This window comes from Trachypithecus francoisi, unplaced genomic scaffold, assembly GCF_009764315.1.
Source record: "Trachypithecus francoisi isolate TF-2019V2 unplaced genomic scaffold, Tfra_2.0 Lachesis_group9, whole genome shotgun sequence".
NCBI classification, from domain to species: domain Eukaryota; kingdom Metazoa; phylum Chordata; class Mammalia; order Primates; family Cercopithecidae; genus Trachypithecus; species Trachypithecus francoisi.
In genome coordinates, this window is record NW_022681474.1 from 72,282,850 (window position 1) to 72,299,373 (window position 16,524).

The 16,524-nt window shown below is 41.3% G+C and overlaps 1 protein-coding gene across 4 annotated transcripts in view; it reads right to left on the reverse strand.

Moving 5' to 3' along the window:
- The window catches only part of ARID5B (AT-rich interaction domain 5B), a 195,813-nt gene extending 185,227 nt beyond the window's left edge, over window positions 1-10,586 (reverse strand). For 2 of the 4 annotated variants that reach the window (XM_033209158.1, XM_033209157.1), the window contains exons 1-2: window positions 10,505-10,586; window positions 9,824-10,078 (exon numbers count right to left, since the gene is read on the reverse strand). In XM_033209158.1, coding sequence (XP_033065049.1) covers window positions 9,824-10,078; window positions 10,505-10,525 — 276 coding nt within the window. In that variant the 5' untranslated portion in view covers window positions 10,526-10,586. Of the gene's footprint in view, window positions 1-8,608; window positions 8,629-8,773; window positions 9,127-9,823; window positions 10,079-10,504 lie in introns of those variants that run through there. The other 2 variants (XM_033209159.1, XM_033209160.1) reach the window with 2 other exon arrangements.
- Between the last annotated feature and the right edge of the window lie 5,938 nt (window positions 10,587-16,524).

The following is a 16,524-nucleotide window of genomic DNA, read 5'->3' on the forward strand; positions in this document are numbered from 1 at the left end:
ATTAAAGTATACAATATGATGGTTGTATATATTTAAGGTATACAATGTGATGATTTGATGTATATATATGATGAAGATGACCACAGTCAAGTTGTTAACATTCATCACCTCACATAGTTATCCTTTTTTGATGTGGTAACAACACTTAAGATCTACTCTGTTAGCAATTTTCAAGTATACAATACAGTATTATTAACTATAGTCAATATACTATACATTAGATCTCTAGATACAAGATGCACACATATATATGATATCTCATAACTAAAAGTTTGTACCTTTTGACCAACACCCTATATATACACATTAATATTCCTGCCTTAAGAAGAATATACAGTATTAGTGAGTTTAAATTATTTGCACTTAGTTCTTTGTCTCCAGTTATACTGTGTTCCTTTGTGCTTGTCAAACAACATATGCTTTAATTAGCAAATATCTGTAAATAATTTACTTGCTTTTCAAATACAATAGAACAATGGAGTCGATTTTCACATACATTTACCAAGCAAGTATCCTGGGTCATAATCCAGATTCTCTCATTTTTCAATAACTATATCAAGCTGTCGAACTCCGGCTGCCCTCCTTGGTGGAGGGTTGGGGTAGGGGGTTAGAAGTCCAAGCTTCAGTAGCAACATCACATTTTGCAAGACCCCAGAAGGTAAGCACAGATAGTTGTCCAGCTCATGCTAAAACAAACTCTTACACTCTCTAACCCTAGAACCTTCCTTAAGGAGCATGGAAGTGAGCCAAGGGCAAAGGGCATTGGAATAATGACGGCAAGACAAAGGCACCCTTCTGCCCCCTGCCCCCCAAGCCCTGAGAGCATGAGCCAAAAAACGTAAGGCACAATGTATAGCCTATGAATCACAGAACTTCATCTAGGCTCTGCAGGGTTAAAACTGGGTGCCCCGCATGCAGTGCAAAGAAAGATGTTAAATCAAATGAGAATGACTGCTCCACGACTGGAGGCACTATTATTTTGAATAAGATTGAAAAGGCCAGAAAAAGCAATTCAAAAACATTTCAATTATATATTTCCCAGAACTACATCTTTGAGCAACTAATGCAAATGTTACCACCACAATAAAACTTCTTCCCACATATAAAACAGGTTGAACAGCATATACTTTATATATCATATGCATATTTTTGACTATTAATAAAAAATGCAAAATCTATGTAAGCTTTACTCTCCTAAGCAATACAGTAATTATGATTAAGGGACAAGCAGCACAAAAAGAGCCAATTTATCTTACTCGTGCTCAGGAATACTATTGTGTAACTAAGCAACTAAAGACAAAATATGGTCTAATTAATTCACTCCTATGCTTATTTAAAAGACACAATTAGAACATTTTTATTTTCCAGCTTGCACAGTAGCTCAACATGCTTGAGGGTACAGAAAGCAAAGCCCATTATTCTCAAAGACAAGAGTTTAATGTTTAGTGCCACTGATCAGGCTTGGAACTCAACTATGGGGTGGTAGGGGTGTTTCATAGGCCGGGTGTGCTTGGAGTCATGAGAAAAGAAAGGTGAGGGAAAATATGTTTATGGGGTCTCTAGATTGACTAGCAACATTTGGCCTCTGCCGCCTGGGGTTCTTACTGGGGCACAGGAATGGAGATGTGACTGTGAACTTGATGGTCATATGCCAAGGACACACGCCACTGTGTGTCTATTTATACAGCCACAAAGATCCTACAGAAAATTCACGTAATGAAACCACCCATCCTAGTCTGCGTGATAAATGTCAAATATCCATCTTTAACGCTGCTAACAGTGCATCTGATTTTAAAAGCAGAATTAATTTACCCAAGTGTGTGTGAGAGATTGATGCCATTACCATGATTCTAAAGCACCCTTTCAATAATCATCATCATCTGCGTGTTTGAAATGTGTTGTCGATACTGATGCTCACAGTCCAGGGCACGAGGGATATACGCTGGAGGGCTAAGGCCAAGGTTCTCATCTCCAGCAAGTCAGTGAGGAACACAGTGTGGCCAGAAAAATCCATTCTTGGATTTGTGTGAGTGTAGATTCTTCAAGAAATAAGGGAATCCATGACTACATCTCTGAGAGGCAAATGAATCCTTAAGCCAACAATCGATAAATTTGTTTTAAATTTCCTTAAAAGCCAAGGCAACGGGTAGTCACTCGCTACAATATTATTCTGAGTAGAAGATGGCAAATATCCAGCTACACTGGCTATAAAAAATGACAAGTGAATGCATTTGATTCAAGCAATTATATTCTGGATATTGGTTAAAACTAGACTTTGATAAATGAGCTTGAGTCATATATCACTAGATGCCACTATGAACAATGGCATGCTTTATTAATAATTAATAATGAAGTATTTACATGTATGGACTCCTGTATTTCATAAAAATAACACTTCCTTAGTATGTGCCTGACAGTCTAATTGTCAAGAGAGGTTTTAATTGCTTACAATTTTGAGGCACTATCAAACATGTGGCCTAGTTAAGACCATCAGCCTGCAAAACATGCTGGCTTGTATGAATTGCAAACCAACACCAGGCGAGGAGTGAATCTTCTTCCCTGAAGTCTAGTCTTTTCATAGATTGCCACCACAAAGCCCTGACTTTTTATGGGTTGACTGCGGAGACTGGAAAATTACTCAACGAAACAGAGATGCTGCCTCCAGCCTAATCATTCAAATATTTGCTTATTTCTTTGGTGCGTGCTCCTACGAAAAAACCACTTCCCATGGTTTCACATTCTACAGTGCAAAATGACTACAGACTTTGGAAGAGAAAGAAGAAGTGTGAGATGGGGTCCTGGATCTGGCCCACATGTGGACGACTGGTCACTGGTCATCTGCCAGAAAGAAACTGGGTAAAGCTTTAAAAAGGTAGAATGTGTGCAAGAAGGCATTTTAATTATGTGGTTCAGTCACTCAAAAAATACTCACTGAATAGCACTAAATATTGCAGAGGACCCATAGGTGAATAAGGCACAACTGCCTGCTCCTGAGAACAGCACTATGGTGGGGGGAGCATAGGGTCAGGCGACAAGGTAAAGGAAAAGAACACAGACAACTATAAAGTGCACAAGAGGTTACAACCAACCACTGGACTATACGCTCCCTGGGAGCAGTGATTTTTGTCTGTCTTGTTCATGCTGTATCCCCAGGGCCTAGAATAGGATCTGGCACATAATAGGTGCTCTACAAATATGTGTCCAGGGAGTGAGAATTCAAAAATGAAGACAGTATTTTCTAATTTCCAGAAAGATTAAGAAATGCTACAAACAAATAATGATCTCAGTTCATCTCAACTCAAACTAAGGAATGCAGATGGAAAGTGTCTGATGGCTTTTCTGTGATTACTGTCTGTCTACAAAGGCAGTCTGGGAACTCCTTGAGAGCAGAGGCCCCTTCTATTTTTTTTTTTTTTTTTTTGAGACCGAGTCTTGCTCTGTCACCCAGGCTGGAGTGCGGTGGCGTGATCTCGGCTCACTGAAAGCTCCACCTCCTGGGTTCACTCCATTCTCCTGCCTCAGCCCCCTGAGTAGCTGGGACTACAGGCGCCCGCCACCATGCCTGGCTAATTTTTTTTGTATTTTTAGTAGAGACGGGGTTTCATCGTGTTAGCCAGGATGGTCTCGATCTCCTGACCTCGTGATCCGCCCGCCTCGGCCTCCCAAAGTGCTGGGATTACAGGCGTGAGCCACCACACCCTGCCGAAACCATTTTTCTTAATCTCTTGTATCCAAGTGCCAGCACACAGTAGGTCTTCAATCAACACCTGAGAAATTTAATGAATTCTTTTTCCAAAAACATGATGGTTGGGAGCCTTCCTTTGGACGCCTATTACATGTATTATCAGCACAATTTACTGACGTGTTGTGTGTCATACTGCTTTTACATTTTTAGACATGTTGATCTCATCTCCTTATCAAGATTGATAAATTTGTTCAGAAAACGGGTCACATCACAAACCATTTTGCATCCATCTCTTCACCTAGCAGAGTACTGAGCACATAGAACTTCAGGAGTAGTTTTTTATTAACTCAAGATAGACAATACTAATATTGGCTAAAGTTTCGATCTTAACCATACAAAATATAATTTAATATTATTTCACTCATTCTCAAATTTTAATGTCCTAGAATCAATGGTGAAATTGGATTGGATATGTAAACGTTAATGATATAATATTAATGTACAATTTCTTATATTACTTAAGTTTCTTATATTTCTGATATTACTGGTTCCTGGCCAAAACTCAAGTAAGAAAGAAAAACAGGTACACATCATCTACCTTCTGGCAGATCAACTGCATAGGCCAGGGGTCAGCAAAATTTTTCTGTAGAAACCCAGATGGTAAATATTTCCACTTTGCCAGAGATCTGGTAACTGTCAAAAGAACTCAACTCTGCTGTTGGAGCCTGAGAGCAGCCTTAAACAATTAGCATGGCCACATTCCAATAAAACTTTATTCACAAAAACAGACAGTGGGCCAGATTTGGCCTTCAGGCCTTATTTGGGTGACCCTTGTCACAGTCCAGTAATTTCTCTCCATGCAATTCTTTACATCTTATCTTTGTTCTAAAAGACCTGCTTGGTAGAAAGTAAACATAATTCCTTTTCTTAGCTTAAGATGATTACTAAAAATAAATAATAACTATTATAAGTGCAACCATTATTCATTGAACTCTCATGGGTAGGTACTATGCTAGATTCCAGACCCTTTTCATTATTATCTCTGATTCCCAGCACAGTTGAGATCATTAAATCTATTTTACAGAGGAAGAAACTGAGGCTTAAAAAAGTTAAAGCAATTGTCAAAGGCCAGTGTGGTCATTTAAGAGGTCTCAGAAATCTCCAAAAAATTACCTTATGGTTATAGACCAAGACTGAGGAGCTATCCAAAAAGAAGAGCACGACCAATCCAGCACCTTCTAGATTGCAGAATGTGTCTGCCTAACTCCAGATATGATCAAATCAGGTAATCTTTTGAAAAAAAAAAAATCCTGCTGATCCAGTTGACAGCTTACTTCTGCAGTAAAATGTAAATCCTTAAGACAGTTTTTATTTTGGTGACACAGCTAAAGCCAACATAGAGATGAAAGATAGCCTGGTTTGGTAGGACTTGGAAGCCCACATGTCCTAGCAAACTAACCTAGGTGCCATTCCCTCACACAGAAAAACTTTCTTCAGTAAGCTCCGTGGTAGTGGTTTCAAACCTCAGTGAGAATAACGCTAATATTAATGATAATAACAACAGTCAACCATTACTGAAGTATCTACTATGTGTCAACTTTGGGTATATGCATTTTACGTATATTAACTTATTTAATCCTTAAAATAATCCTAGGAAATAAGGACTGTATTTCCACTTCACAGATGAGAAAACGGAGGCACAGAGAGTTTAGAACTTGCCCGAGATCACACAGCTAGACTGGGACTGTTTAAATATTTAAAATTCAGACTCCTGGACCCAACTCTAGATATTCTATTTAAGTAGATTTCAATAGGGGCCCCAGAACATGGATTGTTAGCATTTTTAAATTCAGCAGTGAGGCTGATGATGACCAAATCACTTTTAGAAATCCTGAACGCATGCTAGAATCTGTAACATCCAGGTATGCCTGATCTTGACTCCTGGACATCATTAGCTTAGCCATCCACATGCACAGTTGGAGGTGACCAGCAAACCTTCTTGTAAAATCCCAGGGATGGCTGGTCAGGCTGAAATCCAAGCTTGCATATCCACCCATTTTAAGAGGGTATACTGCCAGTAGATTAAGTACTTGGCAATTGGAAAATGAATGTAATCAGAAGTTATCCAGTAACAGAACCAATTACCCACCTACTTTGCCATTTTCCTCCTCTGAAGAGCTACTGGCTGAATGTGGCAATTGTAAGTAATTACTAAAGATACTTAACTCCTTGCACATGGCCCTGCTATTCATTTTCATGATAATTTAAGATGGTATCATTTTTAGGTCCAAGAACCTCCACATAGACACAAAAGTTATTTTTTTATTGCTTATAAAGTTAAGAATATCTAGAACAAAGGTCACTATAATCATAATTCTTTTCTATTTATTTAAGCACTTTACAGTATATAAAGCTCTTTTGCCTATAAATCCTCTTGATCTTCACCAACAATCTATAGTCATCCCTACTTTGTTCCCATTTTGCAGCTGAAGAAACTGAGGCTCCAAGTACTTAACGGTTGTTCAAGATTAAGCAAATAGCAAGCTGCAGAATCAAAATGTGACTTTCTTGAATGCTTTTCCTCAACACCAGTTGCCAACACTGGAAATATTATATATGAAGGCATTGGTGTATATAAGCATATTAATCATCACCATTATCATTAAAATGAATAGTAAATTGTTAATGATCATTAATAACTATTAAAATATAACTGCTATCATTATATACCACTGATTAGAATTAGCTTAACTTTATAGGATAAGGATAGTTTTGCTACCTAGACATCTGGTGACCTTTGGCAAACCTGATTAACTAGTTACAATTCTAAAATGTCTGAGGGACTGTCCACATTAGTACACACTTCTAGAATATAATATAATGCGTTCAAGCTCTGCTTTCAAGGGTAGGTTTCACTGGGGAGAAAAGATAACCCTGAATTTCAGGAAAGCCTGGGTTCTAGCCTGGTGACCTTTGACGAACCACATAACCTTTCCAAGTCTATGTCCTCATCTGTAAAATGGGTGTACAAAGTCCTGCCTTATCAAGCCTCCCACAATTATTACAAAAATCATGAGAAAATATTCCAAAAAAAAAAAAAAAAAAACCCTCTGCAAATCACAGCAAACCACACAGGGACGCTATTTCTAATCTTGCACAATGATCATTTTTCTGCTTTTAGAACTGACGTCTTTACATTTCAAGAAATCATAAAAAGGCAGAATGATTCTCTTAAACCAAAAAAAGCATACTGAGTCCTGGCTGTCCTTTCGAAATGGATGCTGATGTCAGCTCAATCAAGAAATTATTAACCTCCATTTGGTTACTTAAAATAAACTGTTCTGGCTGATTAAATGTGCTGAACATTTTCTCCAAGTAACAGTGCATATCACCAAGAAACCTTTCTCTTTCAGTTACATATTGCAAATGGCAAATGCATCATTCAAAACTATTTAAAATCAATAATAAAAATCATTTAAATGTATATAAACAAGTTAATGGAGTAAGTGAAAACAAAGCAAATTTCTTAATGAGAGGGCCCTGTTGCCCCCTCTAGGTGCCAGCAGTAAATGCTGGTTTCTGTAAGGCTCTCCTCCAGAGGAGACTGCTGCTGCTAGTCTGCTAATGAATGACTAACTTAGGCCAGGGGGGAAATGACATCAGCAGGGTGGAAAACCGATCTGCATTGGGAAACTTTCTACCTGCTTTACATTTGTCATAATTATTTTGCACAATGCAGCCTGCATTTGCATAATTTTGAGGCGTGTCATTATCTCAATTGAAAATTGTTTTAATATGGCTGAATAATTCACAATGACATCAGCCAAAGTCCTAATGAAATATACAAGTATAATCATACAGCTAATTACCAGCCGTGTTAGCATTAAAAAACAAATCATGCATAATATTAGACGATGTATATGCAGCTGAGGATTATAAATAGAGCCATCTCCCTCTGCAAACCCCCAGAGTTTACTTTTAAATGGCAAGATTAATTTTCTCAGGTATGGCTCATATAGCAGTGACGAAATGCAGAGATCATTACAATGGTTCCCTTTCAATTCCCCATAATGAACAATTAAAAAGAAATCGTGTATTTAAAAATATATCTATTCACTGTCAACACTTCCAGCAGATGCAACGTTTGGCAAACATAGCCTTTATTCTTAAATCAGAATTCACCATTTAATTACACCAACAAAAATTAAAACTGGACCAAGTGGGGTCAACTCAGGGTCTTTAAAAAATATCCCAATTTCAATCCCTCCCCCCAGAAAAAGAGTGACCACAAAATATCCCATAAAACACTGAATAATTTCCTCCTGGACTTAGTCAGAAGTCTATTAGGCACAAGTTCTTTTCTGGATATTTAATCCTTCCCTTTTCCAGATCACAGGCCATGTTGAAGTAATAAATTTGAAAAGCAAATCATAAGAAATCAGGAGGGGGAGGAGGAGGGGGAGGAAGACAGCTGCGCAGGAAAGTTGGGTCGGGGGAGGGGGCCGAGCCAGACCTTGGGAGGGGTAAAGAGCTCAACCTGTTGGTAGGTTACAGGATTTTTCACAGTATTTCCAAACAACACCTTTTTAAAATTGCAGGCGGACGTCGGGAAATATGAACATTTAAAAACCAAAGCTGGCCAGGGAGGGTGGAGGGGGGGAGGTGAGCGGGGAGGTGGGAGGGGCTTATTTCCGAAAAGGCAGATTCGAGGGCGAACGTTTCGACGAACTCCAGTAATTAACCGGCATAGACCACTGACGAGTAATTCGATCCTGGGGAGAGGGAGTGAACTGGCAATGCCAAAAGTACTATCAACTCCACCAGACCAAGGAATTCTGGAAGGACTGGCAGCTCCGAGCCCCAGGATGAGTTAAACGGGAAACCATTCATTTAACAAAAAGATCCTTAGATCCTTACACCTACCTCGAAAGCTCGAGAGCCAGGCACAGCACTAGCTGCCCTCAAAAGTCTGTTTGATTACCCTGCTCTCGCTTTGGCAACACAAAGCCTCGCCAGGCGGCCGTGCGCCCTCCCTCCCCGCTGCGCCGTGGGCACAGACTCCCCAAAATAGTTCCCCCCGGTAGGTACCACGGCGCTGAGGTCGGTCAGCTGACGAGGGGAGCCCGCAGAACTGCGGTCACACATGAAATGACAGAGCCGAAGGGAGGCGGCCGCCCCGGCGCCCAGTGACAGCGGGCTCACCTCCGGCGTCCTCCCGGGAGCGCGGCGAGCGCCCCCGCGGCCGCCCAGAAACGTGCCGGGGAGGCTCTGTCCCTCCCCGCCCTCCCCGGGAGCGCCGTCTGGGCACGGAGAACGATGGACCCGCAGGGCCAGTGGGCGAGCACACACCCCTCTGCCCTCCCCTCCCCCGCCCCCGTCCCACACACCCCCAAAGATCGCGCAGGAAGACGTCCACTTTGCGTGGAGTAATTGCAAACTAGAACATCAAATGGCTTGTCCGGGGGGAGAGGGAGTGGGCGAGAGATAGTTGTTAATGCTTAACGTGTTTGTGCCTGTTACACCACCGCTTTGAAATCCGCCCGGGCAGATCTGCAAGTTATTTGAATGTATTATTCCAGTACCTGTCATTTATCACTTTATTCAACACGTCTTTGCCAACTCAATAGCTTTTGATCTCATTCTGCCTCCATTTCGTAATTTCCGCCCTCTTAAACATATCAAATACTTACTTAAAAAAAAGAGAGAGAACAATATCGAAACCCACCGAAAGAAATCCACCCAGACACGACCAAGCCAGACACGAAGGTAAATTTTCAAAAGGCAAAAAATATAAAAAGGATGTGATGTTCAAGAGGCAATAGCAGGAGAGCAAATGAACACACACACACGCGCACACACACACACACACACACACACATCCTTGAACAAAACCCTTCTCGAACAAGTTATTTGATCTTGACTAAAATCAGCAGTTGGATCCTCTTTGTAAAGCTGACAGCCAAACTCTGACAATGGCAAAATACTCGAGCCCCAGCTAGTGGCGCTACCCCTTTAAAAAAGGAGTCGATCCTGCTCGCCTGCAGAAGTGAATACAGTATTTTCAAGCTTGCCCTGTAATAAGCATTACTAGGGGGAAAAATAATAAAGAAAGCAGAGAGGGACAGACAGGTTTACCACCTCGCCATGGTCGCTATTTCTGCCCTGGGGAGTGTCTTCTGGGAGGAAATAAAGTTTAGAGCTGGATAAAAGTTGCCGGCTGGTCCTCTCTTCCCACAACAGCTGGAGCTCCGCTATGCAAATCGGATCCTTTGGCGTACATCTTACAAAGAAAAAGTCGCCAAGGGACAAAATTCTTGGTTTGCCTTCAAGGTGGAATTGAAAAGCCTTGTAGAAAATGTAAGGTCCGTGCAAGCCACACGGTGAGCCGACCCACTGCAGGGGGGGAAAAGAACACCAAATAAATAATGTAGCCATCAGAGCACAAACATCTATTCCCAGACACATTTACACACACATCCACTCTCTTAATACAGACGACCCAACAGATATAACGCTGGGTGGAAAAATAATAGCGCCCACAAATTTTTTGCCTCCCTAAAAAAAAAAAAAAAAAAAACTCAGGGCCCCCCACCGTCACTTCTCCCACCTCCCCATCTGAGGCGGTAAAATTACATTATGTATGTATGATCAGTGCAGGGATTTTTTTAAACAATAAAAATGATTTTGGGGGATGCAGAGGGTAAAAGTTTGGTGAAAAGTTTGTGGGGGGTGTGGGTGGGTGCAGAGGTGTGGGTGAGCTAGGGGGTTGGGGGGTGCCGGGGGGTGCCGGGATCGGAGGAGCGGAGGAGAGCGAAATACCTGGAGTGAGTTGGGCTCCATCTCGACGTTCTGAATTGATTGAACTCAACATTCTCTCCAAACTTGTTGGCTTGAATGGATTGCATCAGGTCCTGGCAGGGAAACGCATTCTCTGCCTTCAGCCGGCGTAATGTCTCAATATAAAACTGAGCTCTTGCCTCCCTTTGGGCACCGAAATGATTGAAAATATGTCCTAATATTTCTATAACGACTCAATTTTCAGCTCCTGAAAAAACTATGTGGGTTTTCTTCCAAATATGGATTGATCAAATTCATAATCGAGAGAAAGGCGCCGTACGATCTCGGCGGGAAGAGGATGGATCAAGGCAAAAGACACATAGAAAGATTTGTAAAAATAAAAAGCACCCTAAAACTGTGTGGAGATGTGATTCCTCTCTCTCTAACCGCCCCTGTCTAGGGATATTGTCTGATGAGATTTTTGGAGGAGAGGAGGGCTAGCGAGCTCCGCTGTGCATCTGACAGGACCTGCTTGTATATGTCTAATATAAAGAACATTTCCTGCAGAGATTCCGGGGCGCTGCTCCTCTTTCTAATGCTCCTTAGCAGATTTGCTGTTATTAGACATGTAGATTTGTTTGATAGTTAAATTACGCTTCCTCACTGCCATGTTTTCGAGAACTAATCTGTTAAATTATATTTTGATGCCTATTTACATGGAAGGGAAAAGTGGGTTATCGATTATATAAACATATAAATATTAATGCATTTGTTCGCTTCGCAAAAAAATACTCAGCAAAAAAAAAGAGACAAGTGAGCAGTGCACACACATCTTAGGATTTTGCAAACAATATTGAACGGACAGCGACTGCATTTAGGGACTGGAACAATAAACGATGCATGATAAATCAATAAATGCGAGCAGCGAGTCTGCTCAGAATATGAATTCAGGCTCCTGGTTCTGCGTGTGCATTCTTTAATTTTGAAGTATATACACTAGTACGTGTTTACAATGCTGATGGACGCCAAGGGCGCTCTCAAATGATAATGTGTTTATATAACCCAGCGCTACAGGAATAATATACCGACTCCTACCCCACCCCCATCCCCTCCCCCGCCAAAAAAGGGAGGGGAGCTTCCTCAATAATAGTTTGAAACTGAAAAAATCCATTTGCAAACTAGTTAAATACAACCAGAAATTAAGCTGTTGAAAACCGGGGGCATGAACCGTAAGACAATAAAGGCTTTAAATGTGTATATTTATTGTTCTGGAGCCCTGGAGCATTGCGAGGTTTGCATGCACGGCTATTATGCAAACACAGAGAAACTTAAGAGCGACAGAACAAGGAACAGGCAGAGACTGCAAAGCCCTCGCTCGCTCCGACCCAGCTGCCGGTCCTCCGCCAGGCTAGATTGCATTTTCGCAGTGTTGATTTAAAATGGTGTACTCGCTTCCCCCACGTTCCCCCACCCCCTTCCTCGCTCTCCTCCCACTCCTTCCAGCACACCCCCCCTCCAGCTTTTATTATATTGGCACCAATCTTTCCAAAGTGGGTCTGGCATGCTAAAAAAGTAAACATGTACTATATGGGGAATAAGGTCTGTATAGTATGACAGTTGAAACTTGATCTGTGATAAAATTACAGGATGTTGAAATTACTAGTAAGCTATTTTTAACGCTTTCGCAACGTTTCACCTCAAGTCACAGCATCTAGTTGAAACAGGATTGCTTTAATGAAAATTATATTCACATGGCTGAAGTTAATACACCCGGCAGAGCACAAATGCCTCATATTCAGTGACTTGAGGTGGAAAGACCCTCTGTGTGTATTTTTATGCCTTTTCATAACGTCTGCGTCCGCTGCAGTAAGAATTAGGGCACTTAACATTATCTAAACCACATTTTTGATTCAGAACATGGGGAAGTAATAAAAGGCAAAATCTATCTCCTTTCTATACACACAGAGATAAACGAAAGAAAATGGCAGATCCTCCAATTACAATAAATAATAAAAGCCCATGCCAAAGAACTGGTATTCTGAAAACTGTCGAAAACTATTTTAATAATTTAAAGTAATATCACAACTCTGCACAATGGAGGACTACAATTCAGTCTCCAATCTTTTACATTAGCCAAATTATGACTTGCACATCACTCTTTAATTATCTCTTGAAATTTCATCTGATCTTTCTATTTTATAAACATGGGTTACAAAGAGAAATTACAGCTCTCTTGCGCTTTCTCTCTCTTTTTAACTTTATAATGCATACTGCAGACGTTTGATTAGAATCGCCCATTTTGTTCATTTTTAACATATGAGAATGGACTTGACTGAGGGGGATTTTACATGTCTTTTTTAAAAATTGACATGCCCAAGGCTTCTGTTAGTCTCTGTCCTGTTAGCGTAAATATATACATCCAGTTCAAGAAATCCTATATTAAAAAACTTGAGTTGCAGTATTTTGACAAGATCGTATTTGAGATCGACTCTGAGTCAGTTTCCTGTATGACCAATGCAGCAGCATTTATGCAGGAAACCTCAACAGAATGCCTGAGGGTATCCCTCAATTGTATATTAAATCTCTTTCTTAAAAAATTATACAGCTCTTTACAGCATCTAAGCAACTTCTACTATCTTTGGTGCTGTAAGTCTTTAAGTGTGTAACGAACTTCATCTAATTAGAAACCCTGTTTCTTCAGCTCTTCAAGGTAGGCACTGAACTAGGAAGCACGGTGCCTTATCTCTCTGATAAGGTTTCTGAGATGTTAACAATTGCAGGGATCTAGGTCTGAATATTTTTGAGCATCCGCAGCCTTGTAGTCAGATGAATGCTAAATTTCAAAATAGAATTATAGGGATATCTTTCCCCCTCTTTTTACAGCACTGCCCCCACCCCCATGAACATAATAAATCTAATAAATCGAACGAATACTGTGAATGCCTTTTAAAATTACAGATCACAATAGTGTTTACCCCTCCCCCCAAAAATCCCTCAATTTTACCTCTTCCTTAATGTGATGTTTGATAGGCACCTGTAAATTATCTGTGTAGCAAATATCCACACAAAGAAAGTTTCAATTAAGATAAAGAGATTGTATTGAAACAGTTCTTTGAAGTAATGTAGTTAATAGCCTGTTTGATTTCTGCTTGTGAGAGAGTAATAACGTGGATTCAAGGCTCCATCAATCACAGAGCAGATGTAAGACTTGAGACACCGACACCCAGGGGAATAGAGGCAAACTCCTGCAGTGCAGGGTCCCTGGGCTAATGTAAAGTAAATACTCATAAACAGATTGAATGTTGTAAGAAGACAATCCATTCAGGACAGTTATAATCATGAAAGCAACTGCTTTATTTATCTATAAAAAAGCTTGTAGCTGGAACTTGCTGTGTATAAAAGGTGGGAGGGAGAGTAGTATATGTTTATATGACCCACTATTTCTGGGCTCTTTCTTGTACTGAAACACAGAATCCTGTACCCACATACCTATATTCCTGCTGCTTTACTAGCCAAAAATCCTACTTTCTAAATTAATCTGGTATATTTACAAGGTAAAAAATTAAAACTCATTCTTGCCCCTCAAGGGGATGGGAGGGCAGTAGACATTATTCAGTGTCTGCGAATCGCTTCATAAAGGATCAGGAGGATTAAGTTAGTTGCAAAAACCAGCAGTGACATAATTAGGCAGCTTGGACTATAATAAACAGGATCATAAAAAAAAAAAGAAAAAAGGAAAAGTACAGTTTGAAGAAAGAAGGCGACCATTTCGAAAATGCAAACCTCTCTGCGTACCCCTGGGCCTCCCCTCCCCCAAATTGCAAAAGACAACTGAAGCATTTTTGACCTTGGCTACAATAATACTTCATGTTTTAGCACTTTAGTCAGCATTTTATCTACTAATTGCTACACACTACCGCATGTGGCTCGAATCTGCCACTGCAGCTTTCTCTCATTGGTGAGCGAATTGCTTGATAAAGACTGGGAATTCAACCTGGCTGTTTCCTTCCTTGCTCCCCCTCAGCCACCGCCCCCCCCCCCACCCCTTTTCTTTCCTCTTCCAGCTAGAAGCCACTAATTTCTCCAGAAAATACCACATGGATTAGAATAGGGACAGTGAATGGTTCCCTGATCTCCTTCCACTGGTTAAAGCTCGGGTCACTTTTGCGATCCGGAGGCAAAACCGAGGCGGTGAAGGAGGGTAATGGGGGCGGGGAATTAGGGGTACGAAGCGAGGAGCGAGTGGATCCTGGCCTGTTGGCGGACCTGATGCTAGGTGATTCCGAACGTGGGTCCCTTGCCCAGTCCATTGGTGGTTGGGAGTCCGTGGGGCTCCACGCTGCCCACCTGGGGACCTCGAGTTAGGAACGCTCTCGTGCTCTTGCTTGGTCAAGAAGTGGGATTCGAAGGGGTGGCCCTGGAGTCTGCAGAATGATTCGTAAAGAACCAGCACTGTCTGAGGGTCAGCCACCGCCTGGTCCCATCCCCCTCTATGCCTGGCGCCATCGTGAGCGGCGGGGGCGGGTGGCGTTATTAGTAAGGAGGCCTTGAGCAGAGCAGGCTCGCCAAGTCTTAGAGCAACAAGTCTATTGGTTTGAAGGAAGATAAACCGGGTTATACGGGTCATTGCTTTCCAGGAGACCTCTAGTGGTCAAAGGTTGAGCTACATCTCAAATTTGGGTCTCCTATTCGTCCCGTCTCAAGAGCTGTGGTGGGGGTGGGACTCCAGCCCAGGTCCGGGTGGTAAAGGCTGGAAGCTTCAGAAGGATAGGTATGGGGACAGATTTCTCATGAACTTGGAGCCGGAGCCAAGAGAGACACAGGAACTCGGAGCAAGTGATCCCCCTGGGAAGGGTCATGTGATGCCCTTTGTGAGCACTGGAAGCCCCAAGTTCTCCAGCCCTTGGTACAGATGGAGACCTCCTATCTTATCTTGATTTTCCTCCCGAGTCTGAGATTAATCAAGTATTATCCGGGAAGTTGGATTAAATTTGCTCAAGCCTTTCCAGTTACAATAGCGATGCTGAGTCTATTTTTTCTAATTTGTTTGTAAATTAAAGACAAGTCCCACTCCCTCACCCCAATCACAAATACGCCCTAACACCCCTTAATTTCAACAATTTCATTGCCTTCAAGTGCCCTTAACATTTATGGGTTACTTAGTATAGAAATAACTAAGCTTTTATTTTTTTAATTGCCTGCACTGCAGGGTACATATATGATGTTTGACTAAATTGTAATCTTGCCCCTCTATTCGAAATGCCATGCCATTCCATCCCAAATGGCAGGGTGCTGGGGGAAAGGGTAGTGGTGACTTAGGCTTTCAGACTCATTTGTGATCCATATATTAATAAATAATTTGATCAAACTGCCCCCAGCATGGTATTAAAGAAATTGCTGGAAACACCTACCATAGATCATACTCAAAACAGAGGTCCCAACCATCTGAGGTTATTAAAACATCTTGCCATACCTGATTTTTTTTTTTAAAGGAGACAAGAAAATGTACAGATATGGAGTCTTGGCTCCACTGGGGGACTCATATATTGCCTACTAAAATTTCTCTGTGCAGTTTCAAACAGACATTAATGATGCCTTGTATTTGGTGATTTACAACTTATAATTACTTGACAAGCATTAAGTAACTCATTACTTAGAAGCAGAGTGGGTACCGTAGGTAAATCACTAGACTGAAAGTCAAGGGGATTATTCTTCTCTGATTTGCTGTGTATCCATGTCCATGACTATAATTATCTGCTGGGCTCAAACCCTAATTTCGGCTTTGTCAGAATTTCTCACATATTGTGGCAGAATTATCCAGACTGGTCATCTGTACGGAGGCAGCTGCCCTTGCTGGGGAGTCATTCAGACCCATGAAAGTGCCAGCAAGTCCCTTGACTGCCTCCACCTACATTTTGCCATGTCACAGACTGATAATTTTATGACTTGTTATTGCAGGTTGAAATATGTAAATGTGGTAATTCACTAAGGGTATAAGGGGATCTGAGTACTTCAGAAGAAAAATAATACCAAGAAGAACAGTGAGGTTGGTTCTGTTTTCA